The sequence below is a fragment of the Medicago truncatula genome, chromosome 4 (genome assembly GCF_003473485.1).
Source record: "Medicago truncatula cultivar Jemalong A17 chromosome 4, MtrunA17r5.0-ANR, whole genome shotgun sequence".
Taxonomy (NCBI): Eukaryota; Viridiplantae; Streptophyta; class Magnoliopsida; order Fabales; family Fabaceae; genus Medicago; species Medicago truncatula.
The window spans coordinates 2,164,645-2,191,156 of record NC_053045.1 but is presented as its reverse complement, the minus strand read 5'-3'; the positions used below and the strand labels follow the sequence as shown (position 1 = coordinate 2,191,156).

General features: G+C 34.8%; 2 protein-coding genes and 1 long non-coding RNA gene across 6 annotated transcripts; 2 read left to right on the top strand and 1 right to left on the bottom strand.

The window, feature by feature from the left end:
* Positions 1 to 325: 325 nt before the first annotated feature.
* Positions 326 to 1,616, top strand: LOC11434394 (uncharacterized). The gene has a single exon (XM_003604292.4). The coding sequence runs from the start codon at positions 396 to 398 to the stop codon at positions 1,020 to 1,022; it is 627 nt and encodes a 208-aa protein (XP_003604340.1). The 5' UTR covers positions 326 to 395; the 3' UTR covers positions 1,023 to 1,616.
* Positions 1,617 to 5,828: 4,212 nt separating this feature from the next.
* LOC11430217 (mediator of RNA polymerase II transcription subunit 15a) lies at positions 5,829 to 17,018 on the bottom strand. 3 transcript variants are annotated; one of them, XM_003604290.4, is made up of 13 exons: positions 16,924 to 17,018; positions 16,696 to 16,769; positions 16,492 to 16,615; positions 16,288 to 16,399; positions 15,903 to 16,023; positions 13,367 to 14,566; positions 11,698 to 11,768; positions 10,703 to 10,777; positions 8,932 to 10,251; positions 8,103 to 8,453; positions 6,798 to 6,998; positions 6,614 to 6,702; positions 5,829 to 6,438 (listed from the first exon to the last, which is right to left on the bottom strand). In XM_003604290.4, the coding sequence occupies exons 3-13, from the start codon at positions 16,599 to 16,601 to the stop codon at positions 6,216 to 6,218; spliced, it is 3,873 nt and encodes a 1,290-aa protein (XP_003604338.1). In that variant the 5' UTR covers positions 16,602 to 16,615; positions 16,696 to 16,769; positions 16,924 to 17,018; the 3' UTR covers positions 5,829 to 6,215. The 3 variants fall into 3 exon arrangements, with proteins under 3 accessions (XP_003604338.1, XP_024636817.1, XP_024636818.1); XM_024781049.2 differs by lacking the exon at positions 16,696 to 16,769 and having other exon boundaries at positions 16,492 to 16,655; positions 16,924 to 17,011; XM_024781050.2 differs by lacking the exon at positions 16,696 to 16,769 and having other exon boundaries at positions 16,924 to 17,011.
* A 3,834-nt stretch (positions 17,019 to 20,852) lies between these two features.
* On the top strand, positions 20,853 to 25,499 carry LOC112420976 (uncharacterized). 2 transcript variants are annotated; one of them, XR_003010895.2, is made up of 9 exons: positions 20,853 to 21,381; positions 21,548 to 21,655; positions 21,905 to 21,997; positions 22,099 to 22,187; positions 22,290 to 22,409; positions 22,737 to 23,073; positions 23,161 to 23,246; positions 24,422 to 24,792; positions 24,886 to 25,499. It is a non-coding gene; the product is annotated as an uncharacterized lncRNA (long non-coding RNA). The 2 variants fall into 2 exon arrangements; XR_005645629.1 differs by having other exon boundaries at positions 22,290 to 22,651.
* Positions 25,500 to 26,512: the final 1,013 nt, after the last annotated feature.

Here is a 26,512-nt window from a genome sequence, read left to right as displayed (position 1 = left end):
TTTAACATAATTATGTTCACATAAAATTGATCTTGTCTCGGTAATTGTTTTTTAGCCTCAAATTAATAGTTCAACTATGAATCTCAACATTAATAATTTTATATTCAATTCACTTTTAAACAAAAACAATTTTACAAAATTGATTCATTTAAAATCAATTTTCCTTACTATCAAATAAAAAATACACTCACATATTTTCCTTCTTTACATAGAATATTGGGAATATGGGTCCCACAGAGTCTATGTCACTCATTTTAACCACTTTCTTTTTCAGTTTCTCTTTACCATCCCCCTACCCCTCCTTAACCTTTTATATATACATCCCTCTTGTGAAGTTAAAAACCATATTACATTCCACACACACACACACAAACACTTCCTTCAACTTACCAACCATGGATTGGTTTTCTTGGCTTTCAAAAACAAACCTTGATCCATCTCTTGTGTATGAGTATGGTCTCACTTTTGCACACAATGAGCTAGAACAAGAAGACATGGTTTACTTCAACCATGAATTTCTCCAAAGCATGGGAATCTCCATAGCCAAACACAGGCTAGAAATTCTCAAACTTGCAAGAAAAGAAAAAGCAAAGAGACAACCACCAAGACCAATGGCAAAGATCATGGGAGCAATCAAAAAGACAAAAAAGTGCTTAGGTAACTACATAATGAGAAAGTTGGTTACATGTGAAGAATCAAATTCAGCACTTGTTGTAGTTCCAACATCAAGGGCTAGTAGTAGTAGTTATTATGGAACAAGATCATCATGGAAGAATTCTGTGGTGAAGAGGAATAAGAAGTTGAAGGTGGATAAACAAGAGAGACTGTTGCTTACAAATGGAAGCCCTAGTCCTTCAATGATGCCTGCTCTTGCTCTTGATAGTTTTTGTAGTACTCCTATGGTTTATCATTTTCATGAAGGAAAGATGAAAGGAGATGATCATAACAACAATGGTTATTGGTCAGCTGCTGTTGAAGATATCAGGTGGGATACTATGTTCCAAGATCTAAAGCCAAACTAAAACTTCTTAATTTCACATTTTTTTTAATTATTTTTTCATTTATTTTTTGGGATTTTAATTATTTTAGTCCCAAATTTTAAGTGGATGTATGGAACTACGACAGACAATCAAGTAATTAACTTGAGGTGGATCTAAAGCGGAAACTCCAGGTTGGATTTGGAGCTTCTGTCATAATGTGTCTGAAGATGCGAAATCATCGCAACTTTAGACATGTTTTATATAGGTTGGTGAGAGATGTGTTTTTTGTGTTCTTCCACCATATAGATTTGAATGTGTTTTTGTTGCTTTTTTGGTTTTTGAATTAGTGGTGTGGATCATGCGGATGGGTAACTTTAACACCTGTCTGTTTGAATAAGGAGGTTTGTCTACTTTTTGCTTTTGAATGTTTGTGTCTTTTAGCTTTGATAGGAGAAATTTGGATTAGATTAGCGTAATTGTGGGAAAAGAAATGATTGAGGTAGGTGTTTAGTTTTTTTTTTTTATAGCAAACTTGAAGTACAAACAGTTAGGTTTGTTGGGTACACCACTTGACAATGACATGATGTATTGTACTCTTTTATGGTTTTTTTTGACAATATACACATTGACAAAGTATATTTAATAGTGAATTTTATTCAAAAAAAAAAAGTTAAATAATGGCTTAAGGCCTTCGTATTCATATGATGGAAAATGAGAAATTGATTATTTATTTCTTTCCAACATATATATATATATATTTTGGACATCCCACCTTAAATTAAAATATTGTTTAAATTAAAATTGTAAGTTAATATGAAAAAATGTAAACGGTACAAAATTAAATATTATTAGATGTTTTTGAATCTTATGTGAAAAACATTCAATCTGGATGGGATTTGAGTCCTTTTTCAAAGTCCAGCGAACCATATATATAAATTTTAATTCTTATTTATTTTTATTAGGATAAAATATTACATCAATATATTATTTTTAGTTTTTAATTTCTTTAATAATACTTATTCTTTTAATTTGATCTATTTTTTTTACTATTTGACATCACATGTATTATTTTACCATGACTTTATAATATCACTATCAGTAGTGGATTTTGTTACAATTATAAATTAAATCAATTGAAATTTGATTTAATCTAAACAGTTTTAGATCAAATCATATTTGTTTATGGAGTCAATCAAACTGAATTATGTGCATGAATCATATAACTTTTTGTCTTAAAACCGATATAAACTATACAACCGAAACAACTCTCACTCATGGAGTAGTTGTTTTGTAAAAAAAACTCTTAGAAAAGAGTAATGTGTCTATGCTCAAATTGTAAGATGGTATAGAATATTATCTTAGACATTTTATAGGTTACCTGCCGATGCCATGTCCCAGATACTACTTGTATGTGTATGAGATCCACATTGACTATTCATATGGACACTCATTTTTTATTTTTTATTTTATTTTTTATGTTGAATTAAGCATAAACTCAAATTCTAAAAATACCATTAACAACTTCATTGTGGTTTGAACTATGAACCATTCAACATGCAAAAGAAGGGAAACCATGAAACAGCCTCTGCCCTACACATGTGACAAAACAATATCCATTTATTATCCCAAAAGATATTATTGTTGGCACTTCAAAAAACACAACCAAGCTCACTTTTGTTTAGAAACATTATGAATTGAACACTGGGGACCCCATGGTTGTTCTTTCTTGTAATCATTAGTCTACCATTTACCATTACTTCTATCTCAAGTTACTTTTTTCTTCACTTAGCAATGGGGAAATGGATTTCAGGCTCCCAACCGTTCGATCTAAATCAACAAACAAATGAGATCGTTTAATTGTGTAAAATTGATTGTATAATCTGAATTGTCCAATCTTAATTAAATGGTCGAGATAATTACTGTGTGAAACTACATTTTTATTCCAAACAAACAACATTAGATTTTTTTTTATCAAAGCAATGAAAATATAAAGCAAATCAGGATTAAGGCCTGAACCTATTTGCACAAAAGAGAGAAAGGAAGCCAAAGGCTATCCTATAGCAACAAAACGAGTAGCCTGCCATGAAAACGAAGGGCTACATATACCCCTAAAGAATTTTCTAATCAGACATAGCAGATGTTATGCAAAATACATGAGTATCAAACCTTCCTAATCCTCTAATCACAATATTTGGGATTGCTTTTGATAACACCCTTTTTGGAACGAGTTTGTATATGCTCACTACTTGTGCTTTTTGATGAAACTTGTCTATTTGTCTGCTTCTTTTGCTTTTTGTTTCTAGCTGCTGATGTACAAACAAGGCTAGACTCATGCTCCTCATTGGTATAATCCCCCCAAAACTTTTGTAAATGTCTACACTTCTCTGAGCTGCAGAAGAACAAACAACTGCAGTATGCACTGGATCCTTCAAAACAGGAAGCTTGTCTGCTGATAGAGAGGTGTAGTAAGTAGTGATAGGCTGAGGCATAGCACAACCATAGACATGGTTCTTACCAGAAGGGCTTTGAACAATGCTTTTGTCCAACCCTAAAGTCACATTCTTAGCAGACTGAACAGTAGGTGTTAAGAAAGCTTCAACAAGATCACAAGCTGAGAGAGAGGACGCAGCGGCAACACTGAGGAAAGTACGCCTCTCAATATTATTGCCCTGCAGAGAGGAAGAAGATGATGGTCTAGAGAGTGTCAGCCTCTCAGAACCATGCATCAACACCTGTTGTCTTAAATCAACACTAGCAGACTGAGGCCTCTTTTTCAATTCACTAGGGTTCTTAGTGTTGCTAGAGTGAGGCAGATCAACATTCCCCTTTGAAACATTCACATCAGAGGCACTAAAAGCAACGATAATATCTTCCTTATCCCCTATATCAGCCTCTCCAGCAGGAATAACAATCTCCTCATCAAGAACAGTGAAGGAGTTATGCAGACCCACAATTGGATCCATGGACTGATCCTCCAAGATTGTTGTAAAAGCCTCATCATCAATGGCTCTATCCTGCTTCTGAATCAAATTTAGAGACTCCCTCTCCAATGCTTCTGATTCCAAAATGAATTCATTAGACACTCTGGTGTTCTTGGTTGTCTGAGTATTGTTGGCCATGACCTCAATGGGATTTTGCTACGCAAGGGGCACCTCAGTTGAAGTCTTCTTCACAATTTTGACGGGAAAATCCTTGTGTAGCTTCTTACAGTCCTGAGTGGAATGACCCAGCATTTTACAGTGAAGGCAAAAAAGAGGTTGTTTCTCATATTGCACAGATATAGGTAAAAGAAAAACCTTCACTTTCAACAACAACAGAATCAAATAATTTTGAGGACATATCTACATCAACCAGAACCCGCGCAAATATACCAAACCTTCTTGAGAGAGTGGCCTCGTCTATGGTTAGAGGGGTTCCAAAGCAGAAGCAATTTCAAAGAGAGTCTTCCTTCTCCAATATTCCTGGGGTAGGTGCATCAGCCGGACCCAAATTTGCGCGTGAGTTTGAGCTTGGTTGTGAATTTTGAATGCTTTTGTCTAGGAAGAGAAACGCAGTATGCCTGGCTTCAAGTTGACAACTCCCAGCGCCCAGATCTTTCTCATATCTTCAACTGAAATTCGAAAAAACCCCTTCCCAGAGGTAGCACATGCCATTCTTTTAGAGTTGGCCATAAGATGCACAACTTGTTCTTCAGAGCCTGAGTAGTTAATGGAGTATCCCCTTTAGCTAGAGTGATTCTTCCATGAAGATTCATTCGACAATCAGAGATACCAGAATCCAATTCTTCTTGTGTAATTTTGATTCGAACAGTGTCACCCATTACTACCTTAGGAGGGAGTTGAGTTAGTTGAATGTCACATGTATCTGATAGAACTTCAGCAAAAGATTTTCTAGGTGCAGATGGCTTCGGAATCGACGTGTCCAGAGAAGCCAGAAACGGCCAAGGACAGACCATCAGAGATGAAGCAACCACCGACAAGAACCCAGAGAACAAAACAGGCTCGGAAAACGGAGAAACAATGAAGCTTCGAATAACGACGAGAAAACAAAAGAGCCCTTGCTGAAGCATCACCGGAGAGTTGGTAATACGACGGAGAAGAGCCCAAACACAAATCAGAACACCAACAGCAACGGAGAACCGGAAGGATTTGCAAAAACCAGCGAGAAAAAACGAAGAAAACGCCTGATCATCACCGGAGAGTAGGGAAAACGATGGAGAAGAGCCCAAACACTAAACAAAACATCAGCAGCAACAGAGAAACGAGAGGATATGTGAAAATCGGCGAGAAAAAGCGAAGAAAACACCCACCGGAGCTTCGCCGGAGAGTGGTTAGGCTACCGGAAAAGTACAGTTGAGGAGAGAGAACAGAGCATTCCGGCGAGGCATATTTTTTTATCTTTTCCCTCACTCAGCAAACACATTAGATTACCTAAAGCAAGGAAACAGTTTGCGTGGACTGCAAACAGCACACATGATAACATAGGTAAACATAAATCTGGAAACATGATTTTCTACCAAGTTAAAAATATCAAGTACATAATACAATTTTACAGGAAACAAAACAAATCACATTACAATATAAACTTTAATTTTTAAAACTTGTATGAATCAATACAAATTTAATTAAAAAAACACATCTTATTTAGATTGATTTAAAAAAAAAAAAAAAAAAGAAAAGAGAACTGCCGATGTAAAAAGGGCAAGCAATTTTTGCCTAAAACGAGCATAACACTAATTTAATTAAACCTTTTTTTTACCAAGGATTTTATAAAAAAAAAAAAACCCTAATGATTTAGATATTATAAACAGGGTAGATAAACTATAATCTATCATATAACTCTACCAAATAGGCCAACCATGACAATCTTTATAAAGTTAATAATTTGTCACAAGTATAGATAAAGATTGAAAACTTCATGGTATGCAATAAGCGGATTTATACGACTTAGGATCCCTATCCATTACTCAAGAAATGAATGACTCCATTTAAAGAGAGAAAGACACAATAATTTAAAGAAATTGAAATAATTAACAAAACTCGATACATCATATCTCTCGTGTCTTTTTATAAATGGAGTTCTCTATTTCGTTTAAGAAATGGAGAGGATTCTAATTTACTATTATCTATATCCAATAAATAACAGGTTTGTTGCTAGTTGAACTATAATAATGTTTGAAACCACCAAACCTAAAAGGTCTTCATATAATGTTTGCCACTATTCAAGAATCATTCATTATGCAGCCAACAAATCCTCCCAAGACGTGAACTCCTGCCAATCTCCATACTTAGCGCTGAATGTTCCTCCACCAAATTGTTGTGCATACTCGGAAATAACACCGCGAACAGAAGCATCCCAAGTCATTGCTATATCCTTGAGGGACATAGGTTGTGATAAATTACGTAAGGACATGCTAAACTTCACTTTTGCTTTCTCTGAAAGATCTTCATTCCCCTTACTGCCATAATGTATATAATAACACCATGCATTAGAAACATTTCTCAGCAAATTTAAAGGTAAGGGTGAAAAGTGATACATGCAGTGTAGATTGCCACTATTTGGAAGAGAAAATACAAAACATTTCGGATCTGAAATTAGCAAAATTAAAGCCTGTGGGGCTAAAATTATCTCACCGGGATTCAACTGGAAACTTGTCTATGAATATGGGAGAGCAGTTAGGATAGTTTGGAGGAACCAGCAGGCGCAAAGGCTGAATAGGTGACTGTAAGTTGATAAAACACAAATAAGACCAACAAAAGAAATAAAACAATAAAAACTATTTAAAAAAATTCAATTGCAAGATCTGGGAGTCCATACCTGTAGTGAAACATATTGAGATTTTAAAGATGGGCTGAGAGACACAGGAATGAAAGAACATTTGACAATGGTCCCATGTACCCATTCAGCAGCAGCAGCAGCTGCTGCAGTTGAATCAACATCTTCAGTACTTATGTCTACTATTGTGTCAATAAGTCGGCGATTAATTTGCTGTAATTCTTCCAAAAGGGCATGATTAACCTGCCACAGAACACAAACTCTATATCAGAACCAAAGACCAAAACATCAGATCGGTTATAAAGCACAAATTTAAGAGAAAACGTGGAGCTGCATAGTAGTGTCATAGCAATGACAGAGGTGTATTCAAATCATCATACTAGTTAACCAAGTTTTAATCAGCATCCAAATTGAGTGAATGATCTCAATCTGAATGATAATTCTTGGATGGGTATCCAGATTGAATAAATGACCTCGATCTCTACTACAAGGGTTTCCCCTTGACATCAGAGCTACTACTCTGTTTACTCAACTGCTTATCAAGCTGAAGCATCTCCCTCTTCCTTTACATCTTATTTATTTGGTAGCTAATACTCGTTACCTAACCAGCTAACTACTTCAACTGTCCCTAACTATTTTCTTCTGTACTGGCAGAATATAAAGTAACACTCTGAAGCATGGGTACTCCAAAAGTGCTGTATCGGGTATGCGTACGGTACTCGTACCGTGTACCGAACTGTACCCATTTTTACTTGATTCATCGTGGTGGGTACGGCAAAAACAAACCGATGATGGAAAAATAGAAGAAATTATTTTGATTTTTTATTTTATTTCAATTCTCTTTTTCTTTTGATGAAAATAGTGGAGGAGATGAACAAAAAAAGTAAATCTATGTTGCGACATAATGATAGAAGTTTGATTAAACACATGATTAAAATATGAATAGTGTTATACTATTTTTATTATAATTGATTTTTTTTTTTTCTAAGCATGTTTTTACAACAACAATGGTAGTAATTTACTCGTAAAATATTTTTTTAATGTTTAATATTAGTGTACCCGTACCTTCATTTTTTTAGATTTGATGTATTATGTAACAGTATCCGTACCCTTACCGGGTACGGGACCCGTACCTATGCATCATAACACTTGAATATTCAATTGGGAAGGGCTGTAGAACAGAAGGGTGCAATAATGATGTAGATAATAGGTAAATGCGTCTATAATCCAATCTCATAACCATACAACTCACAATATACAGCCAATGACAAAGATCACAGACAGTAAAAGATATTGTTATATCAACTATAAAATTAAATGTAATAGATAAAAACAATAATTTACTACCTCAGCCTTTGGCTTCTTGACATTAGACGTTGCAGTTGACTCCTGCTGAGAAGCCTCTGAAGCAGATAACTGCTTAAGATTGTCATTCATGCTTCCAGCAGATGACCCAACATCCAACGTTTTACCACGGATGTGGCGCTTAAACTTCCTGATTCCATTAGTAGTACCACCATCTTGAGTAATAAAACTTCTAGCCTGAAGACGACAATTAGTCATGGAAACCAAATCCTCACCAACAGCAGCTCTGGATCCATTACCTGGAGCTGATCCTGATATCCTATCACTCATGCTAACAACTGAACTAATATCACTGACAGCAGCAGTTAATGTCTCAGTAGACATTGATTGCACCTGGATTCATCATTTGTACAAAAATTTATCATATATAACTCCAAACATAAGACAAATATAATTAAAGAATCTTTTCTCTCTCTAATTTGCGACATCTAATAAAATTGTAGCATGCACAACAACTGATTAAGTTAGCATGAAGTACATACACTCATTGGATTATGCGTTTCTCAGTGCCAGACATATGTTGGTGTCAGAAACTCATAACATGCGTCAAACAACTAAGACAAGTGTCCCAAAAAAAACTCTTTATTCTTTACTTTGACACACTTTAGACACTTCTCAGGCACAGCAAAGACTCGTCTACAGTAATAATAGACACAAATTCTATTTTTTTCCCCTAAAACAAATAGAACAATTAAAGCTTTTAAAAGCAGTATATTAGTTTTCTCAATATAAAGTGTGTGTGTGTGTGTGTCGGTATTGTGTCCGGTGTTCCCGCTTTAGAAGTAGCATATGAACGGCTTGCTAGACTAACCGCTCTAATTAGACGATCAATAGGGTGATCTGCAGTCGACTTCCCAGAAGGAGCTCCTAAAGCATTACAAAACGTACCATCTGGACCACTGAATTCTGCCAATAAAGGAGAGGCTGATATCCCAGGAGTCCCAATGGCAAGGGATTGAGCTGGTGCTGCTGCATTCTGTCCAACATTGGCAGCATTTGATGATGAAACACCAGGAATGGGCTTCTCAGAGTCTACTAGCATAGGAGATGGAGCCATGGGAGGTGAAGGAGTAGGGACCCCAAATGGTGAATTAGAAGATTGCAGAGGAGTTCCAACTTTTGTTAGAGACAGGAGATGAGTTTGTTGGTCAACTTGGGGAGATGAATTATGTGGAATTTGAGGAGATGCAGCTTGAAAGAGTTGGGGTGAAGAAACCTGAAATGGACTCCCTTGTTTCATCTGTTGATGGGAATAAGTTGAGTTTTGACCTGAGGTAAGATGTTGCTGAAATACCCCTGACTTAACACCCAATCCTTGTCGTATTTTCACATCATTCATATCATTCATTTGATTAATCTGGGGCAATTGATGTGTCTGTGGTTGTGCAGACATCTGTTGCTTTGCTGGCTGGTGTAGCTGCTGCTGCTGCCTCTGCATCATTTGTCGCTGCTGATATTGTTGTTTGAACTGTTGATTCTGCAGCATCTTCTGTTCCTGCTGATGTTTCAGTTGTTGCTGCTGAAGCATATTGGAACCTGGCTGATGGGTATTTAGATTTGGTTGGATTACATTTACCCCACCTTGTGACGGTAATGAATTGATGTTGGTATGTTGGGTATTAACAGTGTTTTGTTGAAGGGAGCTCACTGGAACCTGTTGCAAAGAGTTCACAGAATTTCCTTGCCCAGAATCTAAATTATTACTTGGTTGAATTGTATTCAACATATTCTGCTGTGTTGTTGATAAACTAGACATAGAATTGTTCTGCAAGCTCGCAATATTGTTCTGCTGAACGGAGGTAGAACCTTGTAAATTTGTAGGCTGCATCTGAGAGTTCATTTGATTTTCATGAGACTGTACTGAAGTAACTTGAGATTGTGACTGTGGCATCAAAGCCATATGAGTTGCAGGAAGCTGTCCTGGTTGCAGTGAAGACATGGCTTTCCTAGGTCTAAATTGATTTATGGCAGCTGCAATCTGCTTTTCATATGATCCCAATTTTTCCTTTACACCGTACTGAATACTGCTCTTGGGAATCTGTAGAATTGATATCATGCGTTCGAACATTGTTTTATATCCCTTCAACTTTTCAATCTGATCTGACTTTGGTTGTTGAGGAATAGAATCAAACTGAAATAAAAATGGAAATTGGATTAAACAGTGTAAAAGTAGACACACCAATAAATTATGGCTTTTAACAAAACGTGCCTTCAATGAACTTGTTATGATTTAAGAATATAATATCCTCCATTTACAGTACTTTTTTTATGAATAGTCCTCTGATATACTGAAATAATAAGTATTAAATGCTTTTAGGTGCCAAAGATATATTACGAACTACTCCTTTGACATCTTATAATTTTTATTTTTATTCCTGAATCACCCATAAACTATTAGCAAACAAGTAAGGAATAAAGCATTGTATTTCATAATAGAGTTGAGGTTGAGGCTATATGCCATTTACTGCCTAGAACATGCTTCAGATTCTAGTGTTTACCAACCATAATAATTGCAATGGGAATCCTAATTTGTCAATGCCAGCTTTTAAAACTGGCAAGTCAAAGTAGAATCGTGAACATACCTGATGAACTTTCATAGAAATTTTCTGGTATATTTCATTAATCTCTGGCAAGTAAGTTTCTTTCATGGTTTGCAGCTGTAGATTGAAACAGACAAAATCAAATAATCAAAATATTAGTAACCTTGAAATCCCTCATACAATAACATTTGTATCACTGCTGCATTAACACCTCTAGATATGATATGAGAAGTTCGTTTTGGTTTTTTCTTTCCCTACTGTTCTGTGGTCTCATAAATTGCAAGTTTCATTTTTTTGGGCTATGAGGGAGAGCCTCACTGGGTTGGATCAACATATTGGCTAAGAGCAACCACACAAGTGAGTTGGACACCACATCTTCACCCAAAACCTTAAGGCAATGGATTTACGGGTCATCTCACTTATGCATTGCCCAACCTCAACTCTTCCATCCAATGCAGGACTTTAACTCACACTTGTAATATCACAACTCATTTTCATGCTTAAATTGAGATGATGTCTAGAGTTAACAGTAACACCAACTCTCACTAAATAACACAAAACATATAAAAATGGTATCAGACCGGTCCCCTTTTGGGTGTTCTGCCTATATATGGCGCCCTTTGCTGTGTAGTTTTTGTCTTACTGGTCCTTGTTTGTCTTGTGCAGGGATTTGGTTATTAATAAATTTTGCCGTTTAAAAAAAAAAAATCGTATCATATTAGTAATTACAGACACTGTTTGAATGGCAGGATGGCATTAACCAACAGAAGATAACAATAGCAATAATAAAAGCAAATCACCCAGATATAAAACTGAATTTATTTTGGTCAAACATCCGCAGTTTCTATACTTGCAGAGCACAAGATTTCAAATATCATGCTAAGATGAGAATCATTCATTCAAACATTGCACATAATTGATAGCCGGTTTCAGACCTATTTAAAAAAGAAAAACTTAATGATTTGCTTGACTAATTTCTTCTATCCTTGCAAGACTTCAGTGAGGAAATAAAAGTAAAAAGAAAAACCACTTAGTACCTTTTGGTAAATTTCTTCTTGCCAATCGACCCCATTTGGTTGTGCAGTCTGCGTTGTAGAATCCACAGAAGCTACAACAAATACAATATGAAAATTACATGAACATACAGTGCTAAAAAAATAAATGAGAGTATGATGGCAGGTTAATAATAAAAAGGGTTTACATATGGAAAACCGGCGTGAACCAGATAATTCGGCGATTTTCAAAATAAATCGGTAAACCTACGGCTACTCAACTCGGATCGGGTCAAGCTGTTTAAAAAAAAAAAGGTGCAAAACGTATCTGCACTATCGCCCTTCACACTAAGAAGAAGGAATTGAGAAGAAAGACATGAGAGAGGATACAGAGTAATCGAAGAAGAATAGCAAGATAGATCTGTTTAAAAGTAAAAATGAATGTAACGGCGACAGCTTCAAGTTTTAGAGGCATGGTGATTGTGATTAAGAATTAGGGTTATTATGCATTGGTAGGGAACGATGGGCTTGGGCCTATTTTGTGTTTTTAGTGCATCTATTTTTTTGGTTTTAGAAAGGTACGGCATCTTTAATGTTTTAAAGTATTTATATATTAAACTAATAAAAGAAAAAGTGTGATATATATATATATATATATAATGGGTCTGTTGACACCATGTATACGAGCAAACAAGGTGTTGATGTTGTTGAATTTTTACAATATCTGAGAGAAGAATATCTATCTATTCACATCTACGATGGCACTGAAACATTTCAATTTGAAGTGTTTTTATTTCAATTTGACACAATAAATTGACCAATAAGAATGATATTCCATTGATTGTCTCTTTTTATCTCGATGAGTGAGGTTCAGCAAATCACAAATTGATATATGAATTAACTCTAGATGGTATCGAAATCTAATGTTGGAAAAAGGAGGTCAAGCAGTTTCACATGAGTACATCGAGAAGAAAGTTCATACAGGAAAAGAAATCTAATAGCCAAACAAAAGGTTTATGGAATGGGTAGTGATCGACACCGCTGGAGATGAACTGCACGTGCGTGAGATTGATTTTTTTTTTTTTAATTTGACAGATGGAAAATAATGAGCTGCTGGATTGATTTAATTCTACGGCTGAGATTTGGTGTAAGTCTTATCACTTACAGCCGGTGTCAACGGATCCTAACTCGTGTGTGTGTGTGTATTAAAAAATACGTCATTTCTTCCAATGGACATTTATATATAACCAAAATCGGGAATTTTTAAGGAATTTAGAAAATTGAGAATTTTTAGAGATAAGTTATCCGGTTTAATTACATTTAATACTGATACATATTTAGTATAGAGACCGCTTTATCTAACCGGGTCATCCGATTTAATCCGGTTCAGTAATGAGGTTCAACCAGTGACTCAGTGGTTCGACCGATGACTCATTGACCCAATAACCTTACCGAGTCGATGACTGGGCAGGTTTTTAAAACTATGGGTAAGGGTCTCTCAAATACCATGAGGAATGTTCGTTTCGTGTATCACCTTCTATCGCTGGAACATTATGATCAGAGAAAGTAATACCGAATGATAGACCATTTATTGTCTCTTCCTATTTTCACTCTATCACTTGGTCCAGTTCTACCAGAGTACTTTGCGTTTGCTAATAGAGCCATTGACTCAATGAAAATGATGAGAGCAAAATGCATGGATGCAAGTACATACTTGTTGATGTTTCTGGAAGAGCTCTTTGAGATTGATATAGTTGTTTTTGCTGATCAAGAACACTTTGCTGTTGAAGTAAGGACCCTGATGCTTGGAGTTTTTGCTGCATATCTCGTTGCAAAGGATTTTGCTGCTGCTGCAACCCCAGTTGCTGTTGCATCTGTGCAGGCTGGTTATGAATCTGCGACATCAATTGCTGCTGAGAAGCCTGTGTCTGGGACTGCTGCGACTGAGATGGCAACAATTTTGATGGATTGTGTTGCAATTGTTGCTGCATTGAAACCTTTGGTTGTTGCAGCATCTGTGCAGAATGATGGCTTGTTTGGATGCCTTGGTTGCCAGACTCAGTTCCAAACTGCTGTTGCTGTTGTAACCCCTGTACATTATTTCCTGGCTGTTGATGTATATTTGTTAGATTGTTTTGATGATTCATTAACTGTTGTTGTTGCTGTCGCTGTTGCAGATTCATGAGATTATTCTGCTGTGGATGCAACCTCTGGGATTTCTGTACGTCACCAACATTGTTCTGTTGTCCAAGCATCTGAGCATGTTGGCCATTCGTTGCATTTGACTGAGGCCCCGCAAGCTGCTGATGTTGCTGTTGAATCATTGGTGTTTGTTGCTGATTAACAATAGAATTCTGTTGCTGCTGCCTAATAATTTGGGAATGTTGCTGAAGTCTAGACTGTGTTGACTGTTGAACATTATTAGACTGCTGATTCTGTGGAAGGCTAGATAGAGATGATTGCACCATTGAAGGCTGCATAGCCGATGATGTTGGTATAACAGATTGTTGAGAAGATAGCAGCTGATTTGGTTGCAGAAGGTTCTGCTGTTGCTGCTGCTGCTGCATCTGAGACAGCTTATGCTTCAGAAGCTGCTGTTGGTAAAGAGTCTGTTGTTGATTTTGTGATTGTTGCTGTTGCTGTTGGGGAACAACTTGCGGCCTTCCTGACATTTGCCTCTGAGAACCAGGAAACATACTCTGTACATTGGAATTCTGGCCAATAGAGTTACTCACAGAATTTTGCCCAGGTTGTTGAGTGTTCGAATTTTGGCTAATATTCTGGCTGGGAATCTGGGGTAGAGTTGATACCGATGAAAGGTTAGGTTGAGGTGCAACATTATTTTGAATGTTGTGAGATAGAAGCTGCTGACGAGGTTGGTGCTGATTAGGCAGAGGATTAGGATGTTGTTGTCCTGGATTAAAAAATTGAGACTGTAAAACAAGTCCTATGAGAAAGAAAAATAACACAAATATGGATCATAATATTTAACATGAAAACACCATTTGGATTATAACAACATATGGAAAAGATCATTCTAAAAATTCCCACATTGGTTTCTTCAAAATAAGAGAGTCCCACATTAGATTAAATATGGTTTGGAATGTGTTTGTAATTGGTGGATAGTCCTTACCCCTACAAGCCGGTTTTAGTAAGGATTGTTTTAGACTCAACCCAAAATTCTAAGATTATATCAGAGCCTATCCAAGATCTGTTGGGCCACACGCTATCAGACCACTCGAGCCACACTTTAGATGTCTAGACTTGGGCATAAGGGCGTGTGTTAAGAATCCCACATTGAATGAGATATGGCATAAAGATGTGTTTATAAGTGGTGGGTAGTCCTCACCTATACAAGTCAATCATGTAAGGGTTGAGATAGGCCCAACCCAAGATTCTAAGCATGGCCAATAGAATACAACTTGCTCATTTAATAGATCCAAAACAATAACATGCTAATAATTCTAAAGTCAAATAACTTCAATACATGCTAAGAACTATATAGTCACAAAAACATTTAGCAATGTGCGTTGATTGTTCATCAACCTACCCAATAGCGACATGGCCCCCTTAATTGTTTAGGTGGGCCAATTACTTTCCTTTTGAGGAGTATTTAGAATCAATTAGAAACAATACTAGATTCATCAAACATCAGTAAGCAAATTCTTTAACAGCTTATATATATCATTCGCAAACCACACCAAGTAAATAAGGAACTTCTATTTAGCTTCCAGGCAATATTCAACAGAATTTCCGTATGGCAATTCTCAAACTTCCGTAAAGACTTAACAGAAGTTAGATGTAAGAATCTATTAGAGCAATGATTGAAGTTTGGGCATTGCTAACATCCGCTCTTAGGGCACTTAGAGCAATGATTAAAGTTGGATTTTGCTAACATGCTCTCTTAGGGCACTTGTTAAAGAATACAAATTAAAAGTTTGTGTTAAAAAAGACAATTTGTAAACTTTCAAGAAATTAAATATACAATTTCACATATAATGTTTCAAAATTTAGTTCATTAACAAATTCCCTATGCTAACATATTACCATTTGATTTCATTTGATTTAAGTTTAAGTAACAAAATAAGACTTCACTCAGTTTTAAATAACAAAATATTAGTACTTTGCAAATGCCCTAATATTTAAATAAGCATCTTTGGTAACTTTAAAGAAAATAATTAAATAAGATTTGCCAACTTTGGTATCATACCCGATTACAACCACCAATTCCCTAGAAAAAATATGCTTACCTTGATCGGGCAGATTATTGCTGGGACCACCTTCATTTGATAGCATATTGTTGGCCATGGTGTTTTGAGATTTATTCTCCATTGTTAGCATTTTCATAGATATTTTTCGTAGATAATCAGACTGAAAAGAAGGAACACCAGTATCGAGTTAAATAATCGATGTTCAATATAGTAGAAACCTAAGCTAAAGAGAATATGAATATTCTTTATTGATCAAAAGTTGGTTATGATTACGTGATGGTAATTGATCAAATCCCTCTAACTTATTTGATTCAGTTCGTTACAATGAGAATAACTGTATTGATATATACTACAATACAACATAGCTTCATGAGTAACACCATGAATGAAAGTGGAGACTGCACAATACTCGTAATGAATGTACCTGGCTTGTCGCAGCAGTATAAATCTTATCTTCAAACCTTTGAGCAATCTTCCGAAGTTCAAGCAATCCCTCAGAACCAGAAACGGGAAGATGTTTTCTTAATGTGTCCATTCTACAAAGGAAAAGCAATTATTTCAAATTAGATAGTGCAAGTGACAGAGATGGCACAAACACCTCTGACACAGTATTGAAACTGAATCTTACATTTTATTGACAATTCTTTGGCGTTGATCAGGTTGCAGTTGAGTTCTCCAATCAACTGTGTCGGCAGTGGCTTCCGTACCCTGATTAGGGACCCAATTATTGGAATCCATCAAATACGAAGTATCTGAAGCACCAGAAAAAGAACAATCCAATCAAAGCCAATTCTGAAAAGAAACATGAAAGGGACATATATAAGCAATGTACCTAAAATCAGTGTTGTCAATCGCAAAAAATAGGAATTTGTTCAAATTCCTTTACGCTGCATTGTTATAGCCCCACTATAACCAAGGTTTCAAAAATCACAGGAGAACAAAAATCACAGGAGAAAAGGAATCGAATCTCATATTAAAAAAAAAAAAAAAACACAAGAATACAAGAACAGGAGAAGAAGGAATCTGAATCTTATCTTTTTTACACAAATCAATTACTTACTTCTCTTCCTGCTTGCGATTTGCGATTCTGGTGTTGCCGTTTCTTGCTTCACTCTCTTCAGGTTTGCGATTTGCGATTTTGTTGTGTTTTTTTTTTAGTGAATAACACAACGTATTAATAATAATTATAATTAATTATTACTTTTAGATGATTTATTTGTTTATTCATATATTTATTTATTAAACTCGCATTCATCTCTTATTTATTATATTTAAATATGCAATTCATCCATATAATTTAGGCGCGTTTTCAATTTTATCCTTGTAAAAAAAATATTTAAAAACATCCCTGTAAAAAAAAATTTGTTTTAAAAAGGTCCTTGATCCCACTTCAATTATGATTTGACATAGTTTTGGTCACGTTGCTGACTGTGCCACATGGCATGCCACATAATTAAAAAAATATTTTTTTTTTCAAAATTCTTTTTTAAAATTAAAAAAAGGCTAAAATATGGTTTTAGTCCCAGCAAATATGCCTCGTTTTGGTTTTAGTCCCTGTAATTTTTTTTTTGTTGTTTTTGGTCCCTGCAAATATGTCTCATTTTGGTTTTAGTCCCCGGCTCCACTTTTGTGATGATTTGCACACGTGGCACATGATGACTGAATCCATTTATTAGAAAATAGTCCCTGCAAAATCTTTTGATTTTGAAAAAGGCCCCTGCAAAATATTCTGTTTTTGAAAATACTCCCTGCAAAAATTTTACAGGGACTAAAACCAAAACGAGGCATATTTGCAGGGACCAAAATCATATTTATCTGAAAAGAACTGAAAATTAAATTTTTGAAAATTATATATTACATTTTTTTTCGAAAATACTAAAATTTATATTTTCAAAAATTTTGAGATTATATAATTTTTAATTTTATTTTTCAAACATTTATTTCCAAATTTAAAAAAAAAAAAACTAATTTCCAATTTTTTCTTCATATCTAAAAAAAAAAATTGGAATTTTTAATTTATTTTCAGTTTTTTTCATTTTAAAAAATTATTTTGAGAAGTTAAAATTTTTTAATGACGTGGACTGCCACGTGGCAAAATTTCCCAAGGATTTTTTTTTTTTTTTTTACAAGGTCGAAAATCAAAACGCGCCTAAATTACATGGACGAATTGCATATTTAAGCCCTTATTTATTAAGTATCCCCGTGAGTTTAGCTCAGTTGGTATGGATAATGCATAATATATTTAAGGTCTGGGGTTCAAATCTCGGACACCACCAAAATAAATCTCTTATTTATTAAGTTCAAGGTAATTTTAAATTGACACTCTTAATTTGAGTATTTAGGTAACAAATACTAGATGAAACTTTAGAGAAAAAAATTGGGACTTTGATTGTATATGTTGTTGTGATTGTGATTTTGTTGGTGAATTACCACCATCACTCATCAACAAATTCTTCACATGACTACTAAAAATAGAACCACCAAGAAGTTATGGATTATTTGATTATGTTTTTGGAGGAAGTGGAAATAACAATGATGAAAGTGATAGTGAAAATGGGGGTTTGAACTGTGACCCTTTTAAAAATTATTCCTCAAACTTAAATAAGTTTATATACTCAAGAAAGTTATTGGTAAGAGTTAAACAAATAAAAATATTTGTTAATTAAAAATAAAAGGATCAGAGAATTCCAGATTGTATATTTAAAATAAAGTAAATAAAAGGACTAGAGAATTCTAGAATATATGACTAAAATAAATAAAGTAATAAAGGGATCAGGAAAAAATATTCATATTGAAAGACATTGAATGTGAAAAATATTCACGTGTGAGAGATTGAATTCTTTTGTATTGTAAGCTCTTGCCAATTGCCTTGATATGTTACTATATTTATAGATGGTTGAAGTCTTTGAAGCTCACTTGAAATATACACAAACATACAACTGTTGTTTGTACGTTCCAAAACAACCCATGTGCATTTGCTTTGTTGTGATGTGTTTAGCGCATTTTTGGTTGATGCATTATAAACTTTCCTTTGACCGTAGTCATAGTCTATGATAGATTTATGGCTATAAATAGTCTTGCATGCTTTCGATCCAATTGACCTACCGATCGAAATATTCATTCATTCTTCATTTCTTATCCTTTCTAACTTGTTTCTTCTCTTTTTAGTTAGGAGTGTTTATAATATCATGGTCACTGCAGACGACTCATACAATCCTGAAAATTACTTTGCAGTTTATGTGGGGATTGTACGACGGTCAACAGAGACCCTTGATATCAATTACGACTCACTTTCTTTTTTATTTTGTTATGTTTCAGATTATACAATTCGAAAATACCTAACAACTTGTTTCACATTACAAAATTCGAACAGAGGATATTTTCGAGAGAAAAAATAGGACGCGCGAGAATATCATATGGTGGCAAAAGTAATAGTCTTTATTATTTATTTATTTTTACAAAGTTTCTTAATTCAACTCATATATGCCTCCCAATTTTGCACATTTTCAAAAAGATCATTTCATACACATTTTTTTAAGAAGCATCCATCCAGAAGCAATGTAAATAGTAGGGTTAATAGTATTTTACCCCCTGTAATATAGGTCATTTCCGGTTTTACCCCTTGTAATTTTTTTTTGGATTTCGTCCTTTTAATTTGAAGATTTTTTTGGTTTTGGACCTTCATGAATTTTGACTGTACAAAATCGATGATATGGCAGGGGGGTAAACCGAAATTTGCTCAAATTACAAGGGGGTAAACCTAAATTTGCTCAAATTACATGGAGTGAAATCAAAATCAAAAAATCTTCAAATTACAAGGATGAAATTCAAACAAAATATTTTACAGGGAAAAAATCGGAAATGACATGTATTACAAAACGATAAACCACTATTAACACTAAAGTATAAGCAAATAACCGAGGGTCCAACACTTTGACGGTTTAACTCAAAACCTATCCAAAACAAAACACTTTTTCACGAAATTTGATTTTCAATACATAATCCTACCGATCATTGACTCTATTAACAACATTTTTGTTTCAAAGTAAATGTAATGTAACTTTAATATCATTCTCAATGATATTTTTTCGTATTGTCTCTACAAATTGCGAAAAGTTTTCGAAAGGATCATTGGTATATTGGGAAAAAAATTCTTGATGGGTCCATCCAATAAGTGTTTTTTTTTTTTTTTTTTTAATTTTTGTTTCTATGTTATGATATCATTTTAGTTATGGTTGAACCCTCGGTTATTTGAAATCCGACATTTATGAACTAGTTGTTGAGGAACTTGATTTTGTGAAGAAAATGATCATTAATAAGAAATTTATGTTTTGTGATGATTTGTTGGATTGGTTTTGCTGTGATGCAACTAAGGTTTTTCTATAGTTAATTCAAAGTGTGATCTTGTAATTAATTGAAAAAATCAATATCTTATATTGAGGGTGAGAAAATGCGGTGTCTTTAAAAAAAAAAAGTTAGAAGATTTTTCTTGAATGAGATGACAATGAACCTTTTTTTTTGAATGATGACAATGAACATTTTTGTTCCAGAAAAATACTATCACGATCTTGAAAAGAAAAAAGGGAGCGAAAACATGATTACCATCAATCAAGTCTGTAATGATAAAAAAATTAAATAGAGAAACATGATGTGATAACTAGAGAGGCATTACATGATTAACTTATCATTATCCTGTTGTGTCATCAAACACAAGATTGAGACAAGATGATAATTTAACCTATCATTGATTTGGATGTTTTTTGATACTGCTCAAGAAGCTTTTCATTTTTTTTTATTGCAAACACATTTGTTGGTTTTTTGAGAAATGATTCATATGTTACAAACAGATGAAGAAAAAAGTCTTCGTAAAAAAAGGATTGTTTTTTCAAAACTCTTGGCCTTTCTCAGGGTTCAATTATTTTAACTCTTCAATATCAATGTCTCCCACACTTTGGAATTAATTAATTGAACCACATTGATCAAATCTTAAAAATATAAAAGAAGAGCAGTTCTGCAGGCAAAATTTGCAAAAACCCTAAGCAAATTTTTCCCAATTTAACTAGCAACTCATGTGGAGGGAAAACCCTAGGGTTTAATTGTGGAAATTTACTTTGCTGTCCTTGAGGTCATGTGCAATTGCCTTGGGAACCAAGTAGCTTGGCGTGAAGGAAATCTACATTGATAAATGAGCACAAGTTAACTAGGCTTAGGCAATGATGGTTGTGGCATTTAACCGTACACTTGGCTGAAGAATTGGATTGGAGTTTTGAAATGAACGTTTGGGATAGCCTCAATTAGCTAATAAGCATTTAACCATACACTTGGTTGAATATTTGATTTGCATGTTTGAGATTACTTTGTTCTTCTTTCTATATAAGTGGATGTTGTGCTTTCACAAACCACAACACATGAGCTACATTTCATCTTTTAAAACCAAAGTAAGCAATGGAGAATTTTGGAAACTTCACAATGCATGCTAAGGATCGTGAGGCTGCTGGTGTTGTATGCATGATGAAAGGTATGTCTTAATGACTTTTTTATCTGTTAAGTGTTATATTCATGACCTGAGTTTGATTTTGCCGCTTAGATTTGTTATATGCAAGATATGTTCTCTTGATGATGACATGGTAATTTTTTTTGTTGAAGTTCTTATGTGTGTGTTTTTTGTCTCATGAATTGGCTAGGTTTCTGTCAATCTGCATTTCCTGTATACATGACCTATGTAATCTTGATTGATATGTTCTCAGCAATGTTCTCATAACCCTCTGATGACTACATGATATTGATGAAAGGTATTAATGAATAACTTATAGATGATGCATGTTTAATGTTTTTTCATAACTAGAGTTTGTTTTTACCATTTATATTTCAACTATGCAATAAGAATCTCTTTCTGCTTATATGTTTAGTTTTTTTGTTTAAATTCTTATGTATCTACTTTTTATCTTATGAAAGGTGTGAATCCAAAATAACAATCACTAAGTGTGAATACTTACTATGTTTGCTTCAAGTAATTTATAATTCATTTGTTGTTTTTATAGTACTGCTGGATTTTTCTTAAATGATTGAGATCCAAGACACTGCTATGACAAGTGGTGTTGTAGAGGCTGCTGAAGCATTGATCTCTCTCAAAGGTACTTTAATTCTAAGTTTTTTGTTTAGTTTTTATACCATGCATGTGATGTTGATGTCCTCTACAATAAGATTTTAATTTATGTGAATATGGTCTTCTTAGAACCTACAGGTTTTGATTTGAATGTGCGGCCTGCTAGCAAGGGTGTGTCAATGGTGAATTCATATCTCTTGGAATTTGACATCACAAGTGTGAGTGGTGTTTTTTTACCTTAAACAATTAGTTGTAACATGTTTCTGTAGTGTCATTTCTGTCATGCATGTGAGTATAATATAACTGATTTGTAATTTTAGGCAATGGCAAGGCTGCCTAGGTGTTTTGGAGCATGGCATGGAAATTGATGAGTTCATTATGCTGTGTGATCCAAGAAACAATGAGATAGAGAGGTCCATGTTGAGATCAAAGACAACAAGGTATTTTTCAAGAATGGCTGGTTTGGGTTGAAGGATTTCTACAATATTGATATTTTTGCATGGGCTACTCTTACATATGAATACTCAGGTTTTATGCGGATGACTTTGAAAAATCGGTTTCACGAGGAAGTTGAATACCCTGTTTGCAATCCTCCAGTGATAGCTAAGTTGGATCGTGATTTGTGTCAATGTAGTTCACTGGTTTTTTGCGCATTATCCGTCATAATATTGACTTATTTTTGGTAGAGATCTTTTATGTTTCTTGATTATATCTCAAGATATGAATAACAGAAATTACTCATTGTTTGCGTTAATTTGATAATATAGGTATCGCCTTGGGTTGGATTTTGTAAGAGTGCATTTCCCACTAAGGAAACTGAGATCAAAATCGTTGATTACTTGGGATTTACTTAGAGGTGCTCCTATCGAATTGTTCAAGCTGAGAATGATTTGGTGTGCAAAATAGGAGGTGATTAGGGAGCTATTTGCAAGGCACGAAGGCTGGTGCAGAATAATCCTCTAAAGTTGGCTGTAACTCAGGAGTCAGAGAATAAGATTGTCTACCTAAGATATGTCCCTATTCCCTGCACCCACATGGACATGATCCGGCCTACGGATAAAAGTGTGTGCCTTGATGCTGCTGAGGCAGGGTTCCCCCCAACAGGTTTTTGAATTTTGTTTCATGTGAATCTTATGTGTTTTGTATTGTGTTGTGATATCTATTAAAATATTGGAATTGGCATCTTCTCAGGAACAACTATCTGTATCGCAGATGAATTTTCCCTTAGAGAGATGCAAAAGTTGAACACATATCATGTGGAGCTTGAGATCACAACTGTAAGTGATCTTTTGTCTTCGTTTACTTGGTGATGAATCAATGGCTATATTAGTTTTATAGTCATGCGATATAAATTTGCAATTTTTTTGCTTTATAACTATGAACCAAGGGCACTGTAAGTTATATATGTATGGACACATGTATAAATAATATATTGTCATCTTGCCGAAACACTACATGGTTATCAATGAACGGTTAGTTTCTTGATGTCTTATACTTTTCAACATAATAGTTATTTGAGGATTAGGTAATCATCTTACTTTTATGTGCTGATAATGTTGTGTATAGTTGAACTTTGGATCATATTACCTTGCCATTGAATCAAGCTTCTGCAGTCCAGTTACATGATAATGAACTAACTAGCAAAGTTGCCTTAGATACAGACATGACCTTTTCACCATTTTCGATCTACTTCCTACAATTCAGTGAGAATCAAATTACACAGATGATTATTCAATACTCATATAACAAACTGTGATCATTTTCTAGATGTTATGAAAGCAAATTTGAACAACTCTTTTACTGATTGTATTCATAGTATAGAAACTTTCTCATTCAAATATGTCTTCCAAATCAGCATTTATGGAGGAATGTTTTCCATTTGAAAATAAGTCTGCCAGCTGTTTCGTTGGATCATATATGATGAGTTTATATAATCTTTAATGACAAATTGCACATTATGACTGTCATATTTTTGGGATATAGTGTTGAACTGAGACAATTTGTATTGTGTTCATTATGACGGTGTATCAAAGAAACTATGAAAATTTAAATGAGGTACTGATGTATAATGCGCACAAACTCCAGTTGATCTGACATAGTATTTGGATTTGATTCAACTGGGATCAATCTTCCGAAACCAGATTACTTGAAAATAATTTTCAATAAAGTAATCGATGGCAGTTGTTTAAGCTATTGGTTCAATGTCACTTAAAGCGTAGGTAATGATTGATAATTAGCTACCTCTGCATATTATTCAGGTGCAGATCTATCCTGAAGACAGTCAACTTTTTACGTTTATGCAATGTGCAATCATGTTGCTTGACTAGCAAGTTATCACCAAGACTGCTTACTTTTGGACATGCTTTGAACTTATCTAATTCCCTTATATATACTGTACCAGTATTCTATTTCTAATAGAACTAACCGCGACATGTTTTTTTTTATATATCAGCCGAAGACAAGGTTGCCATCGTGTATATGGCGTGCGTTGGTGGCTATGTCATTTTGCGTGATCCAAACAAGAACATGTTTGAGGTTAAAGTTCACAAGAAAAATGGCAAGGTGTACTTCAGGGATGGTTGGATAGGATTAAAGGATTTCTACAAGATTGGCCTTGGTGCATGGGTCACCCTTACCTATATAGAATCGAACCTTTTCCACATGACCATAAAAGACAGATCAGGAGTGGAAGTTGACTATCCAAACAACTGTCTTCCTCCTATATCAAAGATGATTATTCCAAGTGATGGCATACTGGTGATGCGGTATTACCGCACATTCGTTCATATATTGACAGCATCTGAGATTGATTATGGATATCTGGTAAATGGATTAGCATTGTATGAAATATATAGGTTTATATTTTAGATTCTTGATTATGATTAGTAATGTTAGTTTCTATTCTGTTAAACACAGGTTGTGCCTTGGTTTGGTTTCAGCGAGGATGCATTGCCCACAACTGCGACTCGGCTTTCTATAATCGATCATTTATGGAAATATTTGGAAGTGTGATATGATATTCATCAGGATGGAAAATACTATATTTCGCAGGATTGGAGGTGACTGGAGACTCCTATGCGCAGCGCGTAGATTAGTCAAAGGTCATGCTATAAAGCTTGTTGTCACCGAAAATACAAGGAATGGTTACTTTGCAATGCGTTCATAGAGGTTTCGTGAAATCTATGAATACTACTGATGCAAGGCATGTGTATCAGGTTAACCATTACTTCATTCAGAGTCCACTCAGGAAAAAATGCAGTGATGTTTGAGATGATGTGTGCTATAAGACATGGAGTCTGTAGTTTTTTGGGGTTGGTGCTCTTTTGTTATTGTGCAGTTGGCTGCCGTGTATTTTGGATGATTTGTTTTGAGGTCAGTGTGGTCATCTTGCATTATCTTCGTATGATATGGTAAACCTTGATCAATGCTATGTTTGTGATTGTTTTTTTGTCTAAAGTCCGGTCATTTTAGAAGTACTTTCTAATTATGGTTGAATTTGATGCAACATAGCACTTATGCACTTACTGTGATGTGATTGTGTGATAGATTAAGTGCTTAGTTAAAGTCCAATTCATTGTATGTTGCAGTTTTATAAACCTGCGTATGACTGAGCCAAAGATTATTTGCAAAGTACGATGAATATCATATGACTGTTTTGTCATGGTGATAGTATGCCTTGATAACGCGACTGTGATTTTTTGGATTTATCTGATTTTTTTCACAACGACTGTGTATAACCGGCACAGCAAATCTGGTGCAGAGATCATAATAAAAAATTCTCCTATATACTTGAAAAATCCACAACTTCAAGTTATATACTCAAAAAGAAAGAAATTGGCAGCTGTGATAGGAATAGGCCACCCGTGGCTCCCTTCAGCACGTATTAACCGTTTCTGCTATATGCTTTTCGACATAAGGTTTAACTCAGCTGTCAACGCCGCTTATCTCTCCCTTGGCCAATCAACGCTAACAGAAACTAAATCACTGATGCACCAAACACTCATTTCGGTTTCGATCCCATTTGTATAACTGACAATCCGGAAAATTCGATTGATTAAATGTGCATTCATCTCAATCAATAAAGTATTTTTTCAGGCTCCTTTTCTACCATAGTGTCACATTGTGGTTATGCGTTCTATTTACCTCAGCATTCAGCAAACATCACATTGCTAATATTTTGATATGTATTAGTCTCGCACAAGAATTAACCAACTAATTTTCGTCTTAGAGATTTACTCTAAGATAATTCTTAAAAAGAATATCCCCGTCGTAGCCCGAGATTGCGGCACATGACATAACTTATTTTTCCATATCCATACAAACATCAGGTATAACTCAGATGTCGACGCTCCATATCACAACAATCGGCATCTCAATGCAATCAGAAGCTACAACAATGAGCAGAAACACTCCTTTTGGTTTCTATACCATCCGGTATAGCTGAGAATCCGAAAAATTCTATTGATCAAATGTGTATTCGTTTCAATATTTGAGTTATTTTTTCAAGGTTAGGTTCTCTTCTGCTATAGTGTTAATTTATGGA